The following is a 20658-nucleotide window of genomic DNA, read 5'->3' as shown; positions in this document are numbered from 1 at the left end:
TGGCATTAACTTCACTGGGAGGGACTGTGAATTGTTTCTTGTGTATTTAAAGAATCAGAAGAAACAAACAAAGGCGAGATTAATTAGGAGTAGGAGTTCATGACTCCCTCTCCAAATGAATGAGGAAGAGCACTGGACAAGATACAGCAGCAATGCTGAAATGTTTCTTGGCATTTTCCATCTGAGGTCTGAGAGAATTTCCTTTGCACCCAAGTGTCCCCAAGACATTCATAAACCGGCTCTCTGGCTACCCAATGTGATGATTAACTTGTGTCCCCAGGTTTCATTATCAAGTTTTTAATCTAAGCCTGAACTCTCTGATCTGTCATCTGAAGCAGTGAGGGAATTTGCAGCAGGGTTTTTCCCAGCAGAGAAAAACAATTCACTTGCTAAAAACATTATGTGGGAGATATAACTTACAGATACAAGAATTTGGAAATTTGGGTGTTTATTTTGTAGCTTTGGGGGTGGCTGATTTTTTACTTCATTTTGAGGCTGGATCTTACATTTCCAGTACTGTAAGTAAGGCAACAGATTTCAGCCAAAAAGTCTGCGAGAGACTCCCATTGATTTTGATGGCATTTCAGGATAAATACTGATAAACGTAACATAATGTAGGAATTTGCATTTTCTTAAGCCTTGTCTAGACTTGGATTTGGAAGGTGTGACGCACCATGTAAATAACACAACGTAGTTAAGGCATTGTGGTTCTAATGCACAGCTTTAACCCTGGTTGTTTGCAGGAGGCTATTAGTACATTGTATTTAGCACTTGCTAATCTAGAAATCTTCTTCGATGGTAAATGAAAAGAGAGGTTACAAATCAAAGGCAGGCTGATCTTGCGGTTACACCTTTCAGATGTGGCCTCCTGCTACACACAGGACTATTTCGCCTCTGGTGGTATAGAAATAAGGGCTCCCCAGCTGCACCACCACCTGTGTGTTGGCTGCGAGGGTAAGAGGCTGTGGGGCTGTGCGTGAATGTTGAGGGGGGGGTCTGCAGGGGTATAAGGAGTAGGTGGACTGGGATGGCACATGGGGAGTGTGGGGTGAGTAAATGACAGGAGGGCGAGACCTGAGCATGCAGCCGTCAGGTGTAGATTTGGGGCTGGGGAAGGATAATGGTTATGGTAGTTGGGAGTGAGTGAGGATAGGGCAGCTGTGGTAGTGGGTGCAGTGCAGGGACATAACTTGGTGCCCAGAAAGGCCAAGTATATATTTCTTATAAAAATCCATCATCATCTCTATCATCTCCTCCGAAGCTGCGTTGAGAAGTCTCCCCTACCAACAAACAGAGCACTTTTGTCAACTGGGCTGGCCAGTCAGGGAGGACTGAGGGTCCAAAGGCTCCAAAGCTCAAGCTGTTGCCTGGAGCTCTCAGAGCCAGGAGCTGAATTTGAAGCAGAGGAGTTTGGCAGCCGTTCCCTCCGGCTATCACCCCTCCTTGCTGCACCCAGACCTGTTTGATGTAATCTGATACATTTTCCCATTAGCCAAGAACTATGATTTAGGGCAAATCCACCACCCTGGACTAAGCATATGCTATAGAGGAGGCAGAGGGGCTCATGATTGCCTCTCATATAAAATTCTCTTCTGTGAATTCTCCTTCACCACCACCATCTCCACACTGCTGTTGGTGGCACTTTGGTGCACTGGGACAATGGAACCAAGGAGAAAGATTGCTGCAAGTGCTATAGTAATGGGGGAAGATTCACTGTGAAGTCCTACCAAGCCATCGTGATGGGCTATTCTGGATACTGTAGTTACACTTCACTAATTCCTCAAACAGGACTTCAAACCAGCTCTTTCAACCCAGTAGGACCAAAGTGCTCTGACGTCTAGCCACGAACATCAGTGCTTGGTACATGAATTTATAGGAGAACTTACAGAAATTAATGTTAACCCAGATGTGCGATTTGGGCCTACAGCTGCCTGTGATAAATTCCTGTTTCTATCAAATGCTCCAAACCAACTTGAAAGTCCATCTATTTGAATGCTGCTTAGAGCATCACTGAAGTTTGCAAAATATGTCATGTAAGAATACAGGCTTGACTTTCACTGTTATTTGAACCTTGTCTGATGCACCAGGAGTTGCTTTTTCTTTATTGGGCTCTGTCCCCCTCGCTCCGCTCCTCAATCTGTCATGAAGTCACCAGTCATGTAAACGCCTGTGCAAACATGAGTCATGCGGCATCTGTTGCTATTTATTAAACTGTGGTTTATATCTTTGGAGTACATGGTATTATCCTTTATGGATGTGGCTTTATCTCTGTTATTACAATATGGAACTAATTAAGAATATTAAAGTTTGTGTTTAAAAAAATGATATTCCTAACTTTTATCTATGGAGGCAACATTTTCATATCCATTCTCTTCTAATGGCAGCATCCTTTGGGAAGATGTGATAGACACATTTAGGTAAATATTATTCCTCCAGCACACATGGTTTCCATTGCAATCGATCCCCTGCTGTTTCCTTCCAAGCACTTTCCTCTGTTACATATTCCACAATGGTGGCTGAAATACTGATCAGCGATAGCAGAGACAAATTGACTCCAGCAACTGGGAGTTTTAAGGGCAACAAATGTTTATACCTGAGTTTTGCATGTACCGTAGTTAACTGAAATACAGTTTTCAGGTGTGCACTGAAATTTTCTCTGGCATTGAAAGTCTAAAGCTGCTTGAGGCAGTTATAATTTAATAAAAGGACGGAATGAATAAAGACTGACTGAGTGAGATGGGACATAAAGATAGTGCACTACAAAACAGCCACATGGGCCCAAAAGCTGTGGAGAAGATGCTTGCTCCCATAGCCTCCCCTTCAGGTTGTGAGCAGCCTGGGTGCGCCACACAGTCCTGGCACAGAAGCTGCACCTGAGCCACTTGCGAGCTGCCTGAAGCTTAGGGGTCACAAGCTGCCTACTGCAGGCTAGCAGAGAATTAATTCTACGTGCTTTTAAACTGGCACGGCCACTGGAAAAGGTTTCTTAGCAGATCATAACAGCAAGAAGCTGGGAAAAAGCAGGGTGGGAACCGCTTTTTCCAGTGACTTTGTTTCCTCAAAGGCATAGATGCAGCGGGGTGATAAAACATTTTCCCTCCCTGTGCCTCACCCAGCATTCACTGGGCACCATTGGACTGCAGTGGGATGTCACCCCAAATCAGACTGAAGGCGGCATGCCCACCAGGTGTTACCTGCCGTGGGGAGCTGCACAGAGGTATGAGGAAAATCGGTGCATACACTTTTACCAGTGTATTTGCGGCATCTTCTAAGTCTCTAGCACACAAACAGAGTTGGACATGAATGTGTGCCTGTGCCCTAGCTATTTGTCTGTGCTAGCGTGATGAATGTGCCCACGGGGATCCAGGCTCTAAGGATGCACCTTCTCATTTGCAGGGGGTGGACTACATGTCCTACAAAAGCCACTCGCTGTGGCAACAGCAGATTGAGCATTGGGATTCTTTGAAGCCTGACTTCCATTTTATTGATTTTTTTTAATTATTATTATTTGTTAAGCACTGTGTGGTCAAAACTTTCAAGGCAGGACGAGATGGTCTCTGCTCCCAGGCTCTAACTGCAGGTTTGATGCTGGAACCTACATTTATCCAAGCGACACTGCCATACCCTGCACCATCTGCTGAGGGGCTGGACCTGACTGCCTGGCAGGCAATCATACAATGAAAGCTTCATGGAAAAATCTGTAACGTGAGAGGAGCATCGCATGACTAAAATACACAATATTTTTTTACCAGGAGAGATTTTTAGGATGGGAAGATCTTTCTAACACTAACTGGAATCGCTTCAACTTTTGCATTCTCTGTTTCTTCCTCTCTGAAATGACCCTGGGCTGGCCCTTGCCCTTGCTTTGGGGAATGTACTTCCGATTTGTATCTCAGGAGGCTGAGATATACGGAATAAACTCTCATTACTTCTTGCTAATGTAAAGCACCACACAGCAGATGCCTGAAGCCCGGCTCAGTGGGGTCGATGTAAAACAATAGCGGACCCCTGGCAGGACCTTTCCTTTAATTTCCACAGGACCCACTGTAATGGAGAGAGCAGTCTGTGGCTGTCCATTTAAAAAGCCTTGCCTTCACAAAGCCTGCAGTGATGTGGCCATCACTAAGAAGAGCCTTCTTGTTGTGCTAACTAGGAATTCTCATTAATTGATATCACTATCAGAGTCCCCCAGCCCCAGTGTAAGCGCATGAGAAAGCCCCCATGCAATGGCATTGCTGTGGGTTAATAGAGTACTAACGAGCTGAAAGGTGAGATCCTGCACTAGGAAACACAAGACCAGATCATGAAAAACACAGCACAACCCCAGGCAAGAGCTCAGGCATCTTTAGCCTGGGGGGGGGAGTACCCCAGCTGCTACAGATGCCCACATGGAAATAGCCACGCTGTGGTAGGCTACAAGGAGCCAATGGCAATGCCGTAGGCTACAAGGAGTCAATGGCAATGTCCCGAGAGCTGTTGTTCCCACCCAGCAGTGTGGGCTAAGTGGAAAACTCAATGCGGCACCGCACAGAGGCTGCAGCGTGGCTCTCCTGCTCAAGGCCAGGGACCTTCCCCTGCGGGGCGTGAGGTCAGTGGTGATTTGGGCTTTCCCGACCGTACTACAGAAGAAGAGGTACCGTATGGTCACTGCTTCCAGGCACTCCTGGGAGTGGCACGTTACGTTGCCATCTTTTACAGCCTGAAATTATACTAACCCCCACCTATTTTTCAGAGGCCACATCTACATTTTTAGCAAAGGGCAAATGCAGGAGGCTCTTGAGACCAGACTGTCTCTTCTATGCCTGTGAGCCTGCAAGTGCAGCCACAAAGCATCCTCCAAGATCTAAGTGTCCAAGGGGCCTGGGCACATTCGTACACTCCTGAGCACACTCACAGGTTGTCCTCAGGAATGGGTGATGATGCTAGGTGAGCTGAAGGTGGGGAACACTTGCATTTGTTCATTTGGTTGCAGTAAAGACTTAGACAATTAAAGAGAAAAACTTTTCACAGCATGTTTAGAATAAACATAGTCATTCTTTATCACACAGAGTAATGCCTTATACATAAATAATTTTAATGTCTCGCTCTTTCACGGAAAGTAACAGAGAAAAACCTTCAAGGTTGATACATGGGAGCTGGCATTACAAATCGCACAGGGTCAAATGCAAATCCTGCATCCAAACATCCAGACATTTGGTTCGAGTTGACCTATACACCACCTCCTTCCCCTGCCCTGGACGGAACTGAATCAGGACCCTCCTTGGAAGACCACCCCCATCATCAACCTCTGGTTATGGATCCCAACCCTGCAACCTCGACCCATCGCTGAAATCCAGTCCTTTACATTTGCAGTGGTACGAAATCCTGGTCGGCAGCTGCAGAAGGAGCCACTGCCTTCTCCAAGGTGTGTTATCAATAGGTTTTTGGAGGTGACTGAACTAACTAAGCCTACCCAAGCTGGATCCCTTGCAGCTATTTCTATTTCTTGGCTGACAAGCTGGTTACCAAAGCAGCAAGGCTAGGTATTGCACAGTCTAGTGACATTTGACTAAAACTGGGAGCATTTATGCGGAACAGCAGTGTGGGAACAGATAAAGAAGCTAGCAGGGCTGCAATGAGAAATCTGAGCTTTGATCAAGGAGACAGCAGCATTTGACTCTATCTGAGCTGGCAAGGAGATCCCATCCCAAAGCTAAATAAAATATGTCATTCTTTTCAGCGGATGACATTCTTCCCAGTGGTTTGTTCCTCCCAGGATCATATTATGTGATCTCATTGTCTTTAAAGTCTTTCCCCAGAGGAAGCCGATCGTTTAATATAGACTACAGCGTTAGCATCCGGTATTAAATCAGTTGGGCTACTCTGAAATGAGGCGAGTGGGCGTCCTGGAAAGGAAATGAAAATGCAAGTTTAATAGAGGAGATGATAGGCTCACCTTGACCCATGCTATTTATTGCAAGAGACACAGGAACACACTGCTTGCTCAACGGAGGGTCACTCCACCCTACCATAGATGTGTTTTACACTCCCAGTAAACTCCAGATGCTCTCCAAGTGTGCACAAGGAATGCAAAATCGGGCCCCAGAGGCTTTTACATCTTGCTTTGCTTTACAGAGTTGTCTTAAGAGGGACCAGCATGTTCCCACAGCTCTCATTAATCCAGACGGCAAAGTTAGGCACTCTGCATTTCAGCCACACACTTTTGGCATCTTTGGCTGCAAAGATGCGCTGTAAAAATGTGAGGAAGAAAAATGTCAGCACAGGAAACATTAACAGACCGCAGGCACGGTGCGGGATGGCGGGGATCAGCATCCGAGCCAGGTGCTCCAGAAAGGGTCTTCTGTCCCACATGCTGCTTCTTCTGCATCCCCACCGCTGTTTTAAGCGGGGTTCCTTCCAGCCAGGCAGCGAACACAGCAACTAACAGCCGCCCCGTGAGGAAGCCAGATGTGATGCGTTAGGCACAACTCACACAATCCATTGCTGGTGTGAAACCGGCTCGAAGAGATTTATGTTGCATCAGTGTAAGCGCTCTTATGTCACTAGTTTGCCACATGCCAATTGCACACAAACCCACGGAAGAGCTGCATTTTTGGTAGTTTTGGGATTTTTTTTTTTATATGTCATGTGAGCCAACAAGACATGATTCTTAAACACTATTGCTGAAAACACGCATTTACCTCATTTAGCGTTTCACTTTATAAGTAACAATTCAGCCCATGATTGAAGTGTCGGCTAAATGAGGTAATTTATAATAATTCTGAAAACATGCTAACCGTAAGAGGCTATAATCAGAGCTAATTACAGGGACATTTTGGAAATCCATTGGTTTGGGGCTTTAGTTTTGATAAAGGGAATAACAACTTGTAAGCTATGATTCTTTTAAAAATAGTAACCACCTTCTTTTACATAGCTTCTTTCATCTCTAAAAACCCCACAGCTTTTTGCAAACTATACATACCACAGGAATTGTTTAGCCTAACACCAAAGTGAAGCCATATCTGCATGAAATAAGTAACTGTTTAACAATATCTAGCAGTCCTGTGCAAAATTTGTAGAGGAAAGAATCTGCAGAAGGAGAATATAATTTCCCTTGTCTGTCCTAACAAATACTCAGGGGATCCTTGGATGCCCACCGCAGCAGCCATCTGATCTTGAGAATAGGAAAGACAGCTTTTATATGCGCCCGTAGACTCAAGGCACTACGGAGGAGGGCAGCAGCAGCATCCCCACTCGCGACTGAGGAAGCAGGGGCACCACGTGGCAGCATCCTGCCACATTTGCCCAGGCTCACCTGTCCACGTCCTCCGCTGGGTGACGATAAAACTTTGACACTGCGATTGGGAGTTACAAATTGTGGCGGCTTCCTCAGCGCTGTGAACAGAGAGCAGGCATCCCAGGTGGCTGTAGGAGGGCCAGCACTTGTAGTCTTCTCCTTCCACCATTCGGAAGCCCTTTAGGGAGATGTAGTCTGGGAACAGAAAGAGGGTATTTAGGGAAACTCTTTAAGTGCACTTTCAGAGACTAGTTACAATATACACGCGGTATTTCACACCAGTGAAACTCTTAAAGAACTGTGATAGTGGTAGATTGAACTGACCTGCTTAGATGGAGTGGGTGGAGCTGCAAAGTTAAAAGAAACCCAAATCCTGGCTTTTAGCTCTGCAGGACAGCAACTCCTCCACAGATGTAAGAGAGGGGGCAGAGCTCTCAAGGGTGAAGGGACAGGAGAGTGACCACAGGGGTGGGTGAGAGGGGGAGGCTGCTGTGCAGACCCACCTTTCTAGCACGGCTCCGGAGAAGCCAACCTCACAACGGCCTCTCCTACAGCTCAGCCCCAACAGCAAAACCAGCTCATCACAGATCCAGCACCGAGCTACGTGGGGCATGCACTGATCCACCCATCATGGTGCCTCCCACAGGTAGAGGAGATTTAGGAAGCCCAGTGGGGGAAAGGGAGGCCAGATCCTGCTCCAGTGGCATACAAAAGACCTGACAAACCTGAGCAGGCGATGTTCAGGCTATTGTTCACTGACTGCTAAGAGTCTCTCCCCACCTTCCCACACCTCTAGGATGGTGATCATTTTGGCACGTTGCTACTGGGCTAGTTGTGAAGCCAATGGGTAGGTGTTGTTGGAAAATACTGGCAATTCCTGTTAAAGCTGCTGGTCCTTCAGTGCAAATGACTGGATATCTTTGTTCACAACTGTGCAAATTCCAGTTCTTTCACATATGAAGAGATTTCCTTCCACAAGCCACCATCACCACCCCACCATCGCAAGTGAACGCTCAGGAAAATGTAAGCCACAGTAACCACTGAACTTTTAAAGCCTTCCTTTTGATTAGCCTCATCTCCACCACCGAACTGGTCCTTTTCAGAGGAGCGCACCTCACAGAGGCTCATTTATCCATCCACAGGTCCAATAGGATGGTCTTCAGAAAAAAGAAATTTAGAGGGTACCAAGGCCCTAGCTACTCTGCCACACTCATCTCGGTGTTGTGACCTCCCCACTGTACATTCCCATAACAGCACGTGCTCAGCAGTCAGAAGCCACCAAGTGAAACGGGAGGTTTCAGTATCAGCCCAGAAAACTGACCTGCTGGTCCAGAGGATAAGATGACCCCGAAGAGGGACATGAGAGACTCAGTTTGCTACTCTGGTCTAGTTGCTTAAGCTACCCCAAATATATTCACTTGAAACACTGATGCACATTATGAGAAGAGTATTTAGAAGCAGGACAAACATATGTCCATATGTAGGCCAGATTGTCTGCACTGCATTTACTTTGCAAAACAATGCAATCTTGCATAGCTCCCATGAAGAAACAACAAAAGGCGGCTCAAGGAAAGATACTTTTGGTGCTTTTCCTAGTGACTAAATACTGCTTGAATGTATGGGAGATCAGAATTTGACCAGTTACCAAGTTCCTTGCTCCCTCAGTAGTTATGTTACTTAAAGAATTCAAAATCATGTACCTTTTAAATGAAGAGGTCTTTTCTGCAGATAGAGCCCAGACTTGTACAGATGTAAAACCTTTTCAAAAGCTTTCAGGGTTTCATTTATCCCATATCGTAAATCACCTACATTTAAAGAAAGAGATGACAAAGATGAGTAATTCCATGAAATACCATTGAGAGACTTATAATAAAGAATTTTATGAATATTAGCTGGTACCTGTTGCGTTCAGAATATCACTCAAAAAAGGCTGCAAAGCTGGTGGTGCAGAGTGTGGCAAAAGATAGGTGAAAAAATACCTGCAAAAAATCCCACAGACTGATTAGAATACAGTGGCTTAATTTCTCCAGTGATTAAGTTGTCTACATTTTCCCGTGACTCGATTATCCATATGAAACTAGTAAGTCTGCTTTGGTTATATAAGTTATGTTTGAGCACTTCATGGGCATCTCACAGACCGTACCTGTGAGTTGGGCTGAAACGCTAGTCCTTGCAGCACAGCGTGCAGCCGAGCACCACGTGAAATCTACCTTGCAAAGGCTCACGCAACGGAGCTTTCCCTCATTCCCCCGGGCCATTTTTGTGCACTAAGCAATAGATTTCCCATCAAAAAAAGACCTATATAGAACAAGACTCATGCAAGACTTTTCCCTTGCCCTGGAAAGGTTTGGCATTCTTATTACCCCTGGAAAGGCTGAACACTCCCCTATTCATTCCCTGAACCTTCTAGAAAACTCCTGTTCTACAAGAAACAAGTTTGATACAGCAAGGCTGTAATAAACTACGCAGGGATTTGCCCTTTAACACCGAGTCCTGCAAATACAAGCTCCCTTACTAAGTCCTTCTGTGTAAATATCCAGCTTCCCCCGGTACTTGACCTGCCAAGCATCAGCGGTGAGTGGAAGTCTTTGCGCCTTCAGCTGGTGGCCTACATGAAGTGCTGCAGCAGTCTCAGCCTGCTGCCCGTTACCTGTTCCATCGCTCTTCCATAGGTGCCCACAGTCTCCACAGGGAGACATGGAGTTCAAGGGAAGAATTAGCCAGCCTGTTCCCAACAACGGGGGCTCAAAGTTGGTGGGCTTTGGTAGGTAGCCCGCACTGCCACTGCTTTCGGCAAACGTAGCCTGTGGATGTCAAATGCCAGGGCTTGTTTGGCAAACAATAAATTCACAGGTGCAACCTTTGGGGCAAGTTTCTAGAGGGCGTTGGGGAAAGGGAGCAGCAGAACAAAGATGCCTGCATTCTCACCAGACAACTACTACGCTATTTTCCTGCCTTATAAGGAAAATGAACTTGCTTCAAAGCGATCCTTAACTACCCTTTGACAGAGGTGAAGGAGAATCACTGCATGGAAGAAACACGAGATGCTAGAGGCTACATGGCAGTGTGTGAGCTCAACCACGCCAGATTTCTCCCCCATTTCGCTGGACATACCGATATGCATTGAAAAGATTCTTCTTTTCATTTATTCCTTCACATTTCCCAACTGCAGAGCATTTGAGAGGAAAGCTTTTTGTAGGGAAGTCGAGTGTGCAATCATTATCTTCCCTGCATGACAGTTCCTCAGTGCTGGCATCATCTATGTCTGTCACTTTTAGGTTTCCATCCACCATAACAAACTGCCTTGGCTGGAAATCCAAGAGGACTATTGAACCCAGGGGGGAATGTGCCAAGTAAAACAGCAGTTTCACAAGACTCAGGCAAATCTGAGAAAGAGAATATGAATATGCATGGGAAAAACAGATGAAAAACAGCTATTAAATTGGAAGTAAAACAAAGGGGAGGGCATTCAATGAAATTAAAGGGGGAAAAAAGCATATAGTACTTAAAAGGTAATTATATGTATGCTACAAAATTTATTATCAACATTGCCACAGGATTTGACTGTGGTAAGTAGTTCAGCAACATTTTTTTAAAACATGCGTATACAAAGAGACATTTGCAGTTAGAGGAACTAGAGGAGAAAGATGTGAGGAAAACAATAGCAGCCTTCATGTTTCAGGAGCTATATTGATTTGCTAGCTGAAATCAGAAGGGTTTTTTCCCACTCTGGCATAGAATAAATACATTCCCCTCCCTTCCCCCATGCTGCTCCATACAGACTGAGGCTCCATGGTCATTAATACCAGATTCATGCCTTGCTGCATCACTCAGCAGTATGAATTTGGGCACACAATCGTACTTCTGAAGAATTAGCCAAAGCATGCAATGTATTTATTGCCAGCCTTTTTGCTTTTATGTCAACTTTCTGGCAGCAGGGAAAGGTCAGACAATACCTGATCCAGCAGAAAGCTCGGTAAATGATTTTTGAACAAACTAGAGCTAGAAGAGCGTATTTATACTGCACCAGCACTTTGTTCAAGCAGCTTTTTGCAGCAGTTTTCATTCAGTATCGGGAGCCCTGGCATCAGATAAACTGTATCGTCAGCTAGGTGTGCCAGGCAGACCCGCACCACCCCTCGCTGCCTCCGATAGCGATCTGTGCAGGCACGAGGGTTTGTTCATTTGGAACAGCTTGCAGAATCACTGGTATCTGACATGGCTCATCAGAGGGGAATCCCATCCGTTTGGATGACCTAATTAGGAAACAGGACTAGACAGTACCAGTGTAAATTCTGAATTAGTGTCTTCATCAGTCAAAAGATTATAAAAATCTTAATGCCACTGTACCAGACCTTACCACCAGCTAATCCAGCATCATGGGTTTCTAGCTCTACAGGAGACTTTGGCACATTTGAGAAGATGAGGTGCTGGGAAAACTATGTAGAAGCCAGTATGAAATAGTTTGTAAGCAGAAGCGGAACTCCACATGCCAAGAGAAATGACTCTGGAAGCTCTGACGCTATTTTAACTTCATTAGTGAGGCCATCATAAGAATCCCAGCTTCACGTCCTGCAGCTGAGCGAGCACAGTTGCCACAATTCTCCTCTGGCTTGGATAGCAAGGCTCCTCTTCAACATTAAGGACCACATGCAGGCAGGGATTTTATTTTGGGACTTTTGTTGCTTTTTTACTTTGCCCAAAGCATTTCTTATTGACATTAAGGTACCCATGCTTCTACTTGATGCTCTCTTTCCTCCTGGGAACCAAACAAGTAGTAGTGAACCCCCAACTGAGACCTTGAGCAAACTGTAATACAAGCTGCAACCAAAATAAGTGCCATGTCATAAGTCATTTATGTTCCTGGGGAGCTTAAGAGTCCCTGTGCAGGGTGCTTAGGAGACAAGGCAGATCTCACGAACAGGGATGCGATTCTAGCACCTACAGCAGGAGGAAAGCAATTTAGTAGTGTTTGTACCACAGTAATACCTAAAGGGCTAAGGTCAGAAACATCATACAAACACATGGTGAGAGACAGGCTGCTCAGCTTGCTGCCTAAAATAGGTAATACACAGAAAACAACAGACTCATAGCACAGGGAGGTGGCTTTCCCGAGTCAGACCCAGCCTGCTGAGGGGCCTCGCTAGGAAAGCCCCTCTGTGGAGTGGAACAATATAGAGGGAAAACTAGCAATATAGCGTAATACTGGGTATTAAACACCACCCCAGCCCTGAGCAAGATTTTGTGGCCATTTCCTCCCAGATGTAGCTCTCTTAACACGGCTTTAGAGAGAAGGGATATAACAGCGAGACGCCAGGCTAAGGCTATTTTAATGTGATTTAAAAGGAGTGAAAGCAAAACGGTTTAAGGACAATTTGTGGGAGCAAACAGTGTCAGCATGACAATTCCGTTTGCCCCAGCAGTTACCACGGGCTCTTCGCATTTACCCAGTTTGCGGTCTAAAAGTGACTGATAAAACTCCCTTTGCTTTGTTTTCTTACTTTAAATCTCTCCTCCCAGGGGGTCTGCAGAAGCTGAATCATCTCCAGGGGGGATCCCAGCTCCAGCATGGCTGTCACCCGTATTTCAGGATCTCCGCTATTATCGTAGCATTGACCGTGCAGCTGCCGGGAGGGAAGGAGCGATTGTCAGAGCGATGCCGCTGCCACTGCCAGCAGGTCCGGCACGCCCGGGGACGGGGCCAACACGGGCGGATCGACTCAGCCCCGGCACCGAGACGCATCGCTCCCCCCACCAAAAATTTCCGTACCGAGGGAGCGCATCCCGCAGGCCCCCCGCTCCGGCGCGCCCCGCCGTACCTGGACGATGCCGGGATGCTGCAGGCGCTGCAGCAGCATCACCTCCTTCAGCAGCTTGTAGGCGGCCAGGCGGCGGCAGCCCGCCGGCGCCCCGTAGCGCTGCACGCACTGCCGCACCTCCCGGCCCGCCCCGTGCACCGACTTGAGGGCGACGGCGCCGCCGCCCGCCAGCGCCGCCCGCGCCACCACCTTGGTGAAGCCCCAGCCCAGGACGCTGACGCCCGTCGCCAGGCTCAGGTCGCCGCAGCCCAGCCCGCCCGCCGCCGCCGCCGCCTCCCCGCCGCCGCCCGCCGCCGCCGCCAGGCGCCGCAGGTCGCGCCGCCTCTGCCGCAGCTCCTCCCGCAAGCCCGGCGGCAGCGGGAGCGGCGGCGGCGGCGGCGGCGGGGGGGAGCCCGGCTGCCCCTCACCGCCAGCACCGCCGCGGCCGGCCGTCAGCGCCAGCAGCGCCAGGGCCAGCAGCGCCAGCAGCGCCGCCGCGCTCAGCCGGGCGCCCCGCCGCGCCCGCCCCGCCGCTACCGCCGCCGCCATGGGGAGCGGGCTTGCGCCGCAGCGGGCTCCGGCCGCTCTGCCGCCCGCGCTCCGCGGCGGCGGGGAGGCGAGCGCCGCCGAGGGGGCGTGTCGGGCGGGCGGCCTCCCCCGGCGCCGGGCGCCCCCACCCCCGCTGGCCCGGCCCGGCCCGGCCCGGCCCGGCCCTGCGGGGCAGCCGCTGCCCGAGGGGGGCCCGCGAGCGCAGGGGGCAGCGGCGGCACCGACCGCCCGGGAGGGCAGGTCGCTGCGGCGGCGGAGCCGAAGCGGTTCTGGGAGGGGTAAGGTGGCCCGGGGTGGGAATCGGAGCTGCCGGGGGTGAGCGCTACATCCCCGCAGACGCTCGCCCCACCCTTCCAACGGAGGCTGTTTATAGCAAAACACGCCGATTTCACGGGCGCGAATTTCGTCAGTCCTACTAAAGTTACCGCAGAATGCAGCCGAGGGGTGTGAAACGGATTAAAATTAGTAAGAACTGAGATACCACGTTCCCGTGCCTTTGAAAAGTCTCAGGTTAGGTTTCTAAGAAAAGCAAACACTGGCAGTCTCTCTTACTAGAAGGATAAACCCTGTTAAGTTGAAGCAGCAATACACTGCCTAAAGCATGGAATTGTAATTGTTTCCAGAAAAAAAAAAAACCACCAAAACCCTCCTCCAGCAAAACCAGCCAATGCAGGCAGAAAATGCAATGTTATCATTTATTTGTGAGGAAATCGATCAGCCTGGTGAGAGACAGACAGCTCAGGGCTGCCTTCTGTGACCCATGTACCTGCGAAGGCGAGGAAAGCGTTGCCGAGATGGCTGCGAGGAAGCGGGACGAGGTGCCTGCCTCGGCTCTGTCACCCGTTTTATACACGTGTCTGCGCCGGGCACTGCTGTGCCAAAAGTCAGTCGAGTTAGCTTAGGGCAAAGGCAGATGCGGTTTATCTGCTTCTAATTTAGGTGCTACGCAGTTAGCTCTCCTCACTGAGTGGCCTGAAACACCAGCCCAATGGGCTGATTCGCTTTTCTATTTACCATTACGCTGCTGGGTTAGAAATTAAAATAACGCTCTGCCGCTCCGCCTGATTTGTTTCAGTTTCTGCCATAATTTCTTCGGTGGCATAACTAGCCTGAGAGTCCCTCCCCAGAAAGGGAGCGGGGTGATGCGCAGCCCGGTGCGGTAACCTTGTCCTGACAGCACACCTGGGTTTGGAGGAGGCACGTCTCACTTTTCCTCTGCTAGCCAGGGTGGCTGCTATTTCCAAACCGCTGCCCTGTCCCTGAGGGACCCAGCTCTGCCAAGAGCCTGCAGTTTCTGCCTGCACCAGGAGGAGACTGGCAGGACACGGTGGGTGAGATTACACAGGATTTGTCCTGGCCGTGAGCAATCAGTGCGACCTACAGTGTTGCCGCTGCCCTTGGACACGTCTCCTCCTCCTTGCCTCCCTCCATGTACAGCAGTGCCATTGCCTCTCTCCTGGCTCGCTCGTAACTCAGAACACACACTGCTCAGGTCGCTTTCTCAAGCTACCCCTGCAAAGGAACCTTTGTGAAACTGTCCTGGTTTCGGCAGGGATAGAGTTAATTTCCTTCCTAGTAGCTGCTACAGTGCTGTGTTTTGGATTTAGGGTGAGAACAATGTTGATAACTCACCAACCTTTTAGTTGTAGCTAGGTAGTGTTTACACTAGTCAAGGACTTTTCAGCTTCCCATGCTCTACCAACTGAGAGGGCTGGGGGTGCACAAGAAGCTGGGAGGGGGCACAGCCAGGACAGCTGACCCAAACTGGCCAAAGGGACATTCCACACCATATGACGTCATGCTCAGTATATAAAGCTGGGGGAAGAAGAAGGAAGGGGGGGACATTCAGAGTGATGGCATTTGTCTTCCCAAGTAACCGTTACACGTGACAGAGCCCTGCTTTCCTGGAGATGGCTGAACACCTGCCTGCCCATGGGAAGTAGTGAATGGATTCCTTGATTTGCTTTGCTTGAGTGCGCAGCTTTTGCTTTACCTGTTAAACTGTCTTTATCTCAACCCATGAGTTTTCTCACTTTTACTCTTCTGATTCTCTCCCCCATCCCAGTGGGGGGGAGTGAGCGAGCGGCTGTGTGGTGCTTTGTTACCGGCTGAGGTTAAACCACGACAGAAACTTCTCTGAGAAACTCAACTTTAATATCACGGCCTGTGGGATGGAGATTTTCAGAGATTACAGCAAGGCAGCTATCATGACCGGTGATCCCCAAGACTATTTTAATAGAAATAATGAATATAAGTGATCGATTATAAATAGCTTCCTTCCCAAAAGCCTGCAGAAAGTTTCTCCTCTACTTCTTGTCCGTTCAACACCACAGGAGCAGCGGGTGAGTGGGTGCGAGCAGCAGCACAGCAGCGGAGTATAGCTGCTCTGTAAGGAGTACAGCTGCTCTGTAAGACAGCAGGACAAATGAACTCTGATGAATTTAGGACATTTCCAGATGACAGAGTTTGGGAGGGAAGGCAGACCCCACAGTCCGACGGTATGTAAAATAATGTAGAAGATCTCAGGCCGCCTGTGCTTATCCATGCACGTATAGGTTAGGGGCTGATCCCAGAACAGCTCTTTCGGTAGCTGAATTTCCTTTGTTGCTTTTTAACCTTAATAGCTCTTTAATTACTGTCCTTATTTTCAAATCAAGTATACATCTGTGTCATATTAATGAATATTCATTGTCACTGGAGAGCTATTACATGCATTTTTACCTGTGTTTCCAAGGGAATAGATGCTAGCTGAGTGTAGTATTATCTAATTTCAGCCTGTCCTCAGCACTGTAATAAAATTAAGACCTATTAGAGAAGACTCACAGATACATAAAAATAATAATGATTAATTATTTATTTGCTTTATAGTAGCACTTAAGGATTCTTGCCAAGATCATGCCTCTGCTGTGCAAGGCTTCTTGCAGACAAAGGCACAAGCAGTGGCCTCGCTTGATGGAGCTGACACCTTGAACGGGAAACACAGCAAAGTGCTGCAGCAAGGATGTAACAGAGTACGTGGTCATTTGAGTGTCCTTTAGTTCCTTGGAGAGTTTGTGCAAACGAAAGAAGGGAGAGGAGGTAAAGAGGGAAGAGATGGAAGGTGAGGGTGAGCGAGACAAGGATCAACACGTACCAGAAGAGCTGAAAAGACCTCACAGAGTTGGACTCTTCCCTGGTGCTTGGTGCCAGTATCCCCTGTTAGGATCCTTGGGGTGGATCCAGCATAACTGCTTACTGGACACTGCTGGTGCCTCAGGCACTGGAGATGCTCCGCTGTCTGCTTGTAGCTTACAGTGCTGTGATCTTCTGAGGAAATGGAGGGAGAGTGAGGCTTAATTAAATAAAGTCTATTTGAAAAGAAGGAAGCAGTTCTTTAATATTTTTACAATGGGTCTGTACTGGAGGAACAACTTCCTCTGCACCGGTCCAGTAAGGACGCTGGCATGGGGTAAAGAGTCGAAGACCCTCAGCTGGACCTCAGTGTGGGAGCACTATAGATATGAAGCAAATCCTATAGATCGACCAAAAAGGAGGACAGCTGGAGCATGAGACATCAGTGTGGTGATGTTTCCACAGTGAAGTAGAGGAGATGTGTGGAAAGCAGCACTGCTGAGAGAACGAGGGCATGGAGCTAAAGAGGAAGGATGAGAGGCAGAAGTGCAGTAGTGGAACTAAATTGCCTGCTAGCGGGGTTAGCCTACTGGTACAGACTGGTTCTAAAACCAGGCAGTCTTCAGACTAGTACAGACTGGAAAAGTTAAAGTGCCAGGTATGCTCCTAGGCACTGGCACTTGATCTTCCCCGTAGCCACATTGTTAGAGCAGGCCCTGGCCACTAGCACTCTTCTGACAATTCCTGGTATGATCTGGGAGTCAAGATGTGCCAGAGACCATTCCTGATACGCAGGTTGCACACGCTCACCGTATTTTGAAGGATAAGAGAGCTCAATTGACACGGTTGTTCTGTGCCAGTCCGCCTCAGTGCCAGGGAAAGGTCCGGGGCATATTTCCTTTGTTAATATAGATGTCACCTAAGTGTTTTGAAGAGAGAGAGGGGGAAATAGTACCAGTCCTTGAGAAGAGGTGGAGGTCCTGCTCCTGAGCTCTGTCTCGCTCCTAGGAGCTCTGGGGGCCTTTGCTGGCTGAACCAGAAGGAGGATCAGAAGATGGTTTGTTCTGAGGGTACAAAACCATTGGAGAAGTTCAGAGCAGAGCTTGTGTATGTCATAGGCCCTTGGAGGGAGCAAAGAAGTGCTGAACATAGAGCAAACTGCCGTCAGGGAGGAGTCTACCTGCTCACCACAGCGGATGGCAAATAGCTTTGATCGTGTCCACCCCAGAGCCTGCTGAGATAGTGGAGCAGGACAAGGCCAGGAGACGCTTCAGGGCTTGAATGGGAAATACCTGAGTCAGTAGTTCCCATTTCATTACACACCCATCACTTCCAATTCAGAGACAGACGAAAAATACTTGATACCTTGCGTGGACCTGTGCATGGACACATGTGGGCATGGTGAGCAGGGCAGGGCTTGCCACCAAACATTTCACACAGAGGTCTTTTGTGAGAAGGGAAGGCATTGTAGGAAGTTTTCTGAGCCTGCTAGCTTTGATCTTTTTATGTCATTTTTATTTCCCATTTTCTGAGCCTCCCCGACTTGCAGTACCTGCAGCTGAGGGGCTGTGAGTCTACAGCAAGAAACTGAGGTCACAGGGAGTAAATCAGAGTAAAGGGCCCCCCTTTGGCTTCAGTGTCACCTGGGTGCAGCCTCCAAACCTCACCACAAAACAGACAGGCACTGATTAATTACAAATAGTGTCATCAAGTGTCCTACAGAGCAGACCAAAGCATTGGCATGGGCAGCAAGATGGAGAAACCTTAAAATGATCCTACTGAGATGCTGGCAGGATTGCAGTGTCCCATTGTGGGCAGTTCCCCCACCCCGCTGGTGCCTCCCTTGTCCCCAATAGCACTGGAGTGAAGAAGAGCAGACCCACTGCCTCAGTGAGGAAATGTTATTCCTCCTCTAAAAGTGCTTCTTTTGTCCCTAAGTCCAGGAGAACACAAAATGTTGCAATTTGGGGTAAAATCGAGAGGAGGTGCAACAGTTCTGCTGGACCCAGTACATCCCATCCCATCCCATCCCATCCCATCCCATCCCATCCCATCCCATCCTTCTCTTGTAATGCAGCAGAAGGAAGTTTCTGCCTGACTTTATTGCCTTTGCCAGCATGTGAGTGCTGTATGGAGGAGATGGGTTGGGTATGTAGTGTGGACACCTGGTTTGTGATTGTCTTGTCTCAACAGCAGATGTTGCTTAGATCCAGGGAAGGCCTCCTGTTGCACCTCTCATCGTATAACCACACTGAGTACAAATGCATGTGTAGTTATCCCGTGTGGGCACTAGGCCCACCACATGCTAGGGGCACCAGGTTTTCTGAAGATACAGTGGTTAGATGTGCTGCACACCCCTAGCACAGCACTCTAAAGCTGCTGCAGTGAAGAAAGCAACTGGGAGCTGGCCATGGCTGGATAGATGAGCCTGAAAGGGAACAAAATATCCCAATTACTGCTCTGCATACCTGGATCCAGCAATAGAGGACAGTACCTTATGCTTTCTTATCCACATTCTTTCCCCCCGAGGCTATAGATGGGGCAGAAGGCTGTCCACTGTTCAGAAAATACCAGGCTGTGCTATAATTGCAATTACTGTGATTGAATCCCGTGCTTCTGAGCTTCTCCTGGCTTCCTGCAAGGGCTAGGAGGAGATTCCTCTCATGCAAAATTGTGGTGATTTTTCCCATTTCCCTCCTGGCACTAATGCTAGCTGGGCTCCTCTCTGGAAACGTAGGTGAGTCTGTACAGGAGGTGTAGATGCAAACTGGGAGTCTCCTGCACTCCTGACTAGCTGGGGTGATAAAGGATCCCCTTCTCCCATGCCAGCAGTGAAGGAATTTGCCTTCCTCTGAAAGACAGAGGCTCCTTTGGCTGCATGCCCCCTAACTGGTTCTCTCCTGTCTCAAGAGGTCTAGGCAGCAGCATTTTCCCTGTTTCTTGTCTATGACACTGATGTAAAAGGGATAAAATCAAGCTCTTGGGTTAGCATAAATACCCTGGGAAGAAATCCTAGGGGGAAGTCCTCGCTCTGAGCACGTACATGAAAGTCCTGGGCATCAATCCAGAAGAGGGAGGCAAAGAGTTTATAGGCCTGGGAGGGGGATCAAAGAAACCTGCAGCAGCCATCCATCAGAACAGGAGGAAGACTTAGACACCTCTGATAAAGGCTCTTGGGAGTGAGTACCGCCACTGGTGTGGGGGCAGCCGCTTACCTTGCCTCCTGCCAGCTGAGCTTCTGGCTGCCTCCAAAGAGTTCCTCTCCGTCTGCAAGCGTGCACATCTGGGGCAGGGTGAAAGCAAGAGAAGCTGCTGGAGGGCAGGCTCCTACCTGCAGGATGCAGGGGCAGGAGCCATCCTGAGCAGCCTGGCTTTGCAGTTCCATGTCAACTGAGAAACCTTTTTGCATCCAGCCTCCAGGCACACCACACAGGGCTGTGCTGGGCCACGCCTGGGTAGTACCCAGGGAAAAATCACCCCACCAGCCATTTCCGGATTTTTCTTTGCTTTGCCCCAGAACCAGGAAAAGGATAAGAAGAAAATTAGCTGCAGGTATGATACTTTCCTACAAGCAGCTGGGAAGAGCACTGGGGAGACAGACCTTGGTCTGCTTTTTTGCCTTACTGTCCACAATTCCTAGCAGAGTGCTTGGTGCGGATAATGATTGCTTGCCCCAGAAGTGAAATAACATGTTCCTCTTCCCCATAATAAGGAGAAACTGTCCTTTTCTGTGGTGTCCAAGAACGCTGCAGCCCCCAGGTCTTTTTATAGCCCATGGCAGGGATAGCTGTGTCTCCCTAGGCACTTCTGGCCTGAAGTTTCTCAACAGGATTTGGCAGAGCCTGTGCCAGCACCCAGTTGGCATACAGGGCCCCAGGGAGCAGCTTTCCTGGACCTGCTCCTTTTTTTTTTTTGGCAGACAAG

At 48.7% G+C, this 20658-nt stretch overlaps 1 protein-coding gene across 1 annotated transcript; it reads right to left on the bottom strand.

Annotated features, from left to right (window-relative positions):
• Positions 1 to 5020: 5020 nt before the first annotated feature.
• LOC143162954 (extracellular tyrosine-protein kinase PKDCC-like) lies at positions 5021 to 20119 on the bottom strand. Its single transcript, XM_076343528.1, is given in 12 exon segments — positions 5021 to 5885; positions 7295 to 7471; positions 8977 to 9081; positions 9176 to 9255; positions 10391 to 10662; positions 12778 to 12900; positions 13096 to 13726; positions 13758 to 13857; positions 13860 to 13914; positions 13917 to 14038; positions 16859 to 16929; positions 19950 to 20119. Coding segments are annotated over 12 exon segments (2010 nt in total). The 3' UTR covers positions 5021 to 5781.
• Positions 20120 to 20658: the final 539 nt, after the last annotated feature.

This window comes from Aptenodytes patagonicus, chromosome 7 (genome assembly GCF_965638725.1).
Source record: "Aptenodytes patagonicus chromosome 7, bAptPat1.pri.cur, whole genome shotgun sequence".
In the NCBI taxonomy this organism is placed as follows: domain Eukaryota; kingdom Metazoa; phylum Chordata; class Aves; order Sphenisciformes; family Spheniscidae; genus Aptenodytes; species Aptenodytes patagonicus.
This window is presented reverse-complemented; position numbering and strand designations above follow the sequence as displayed.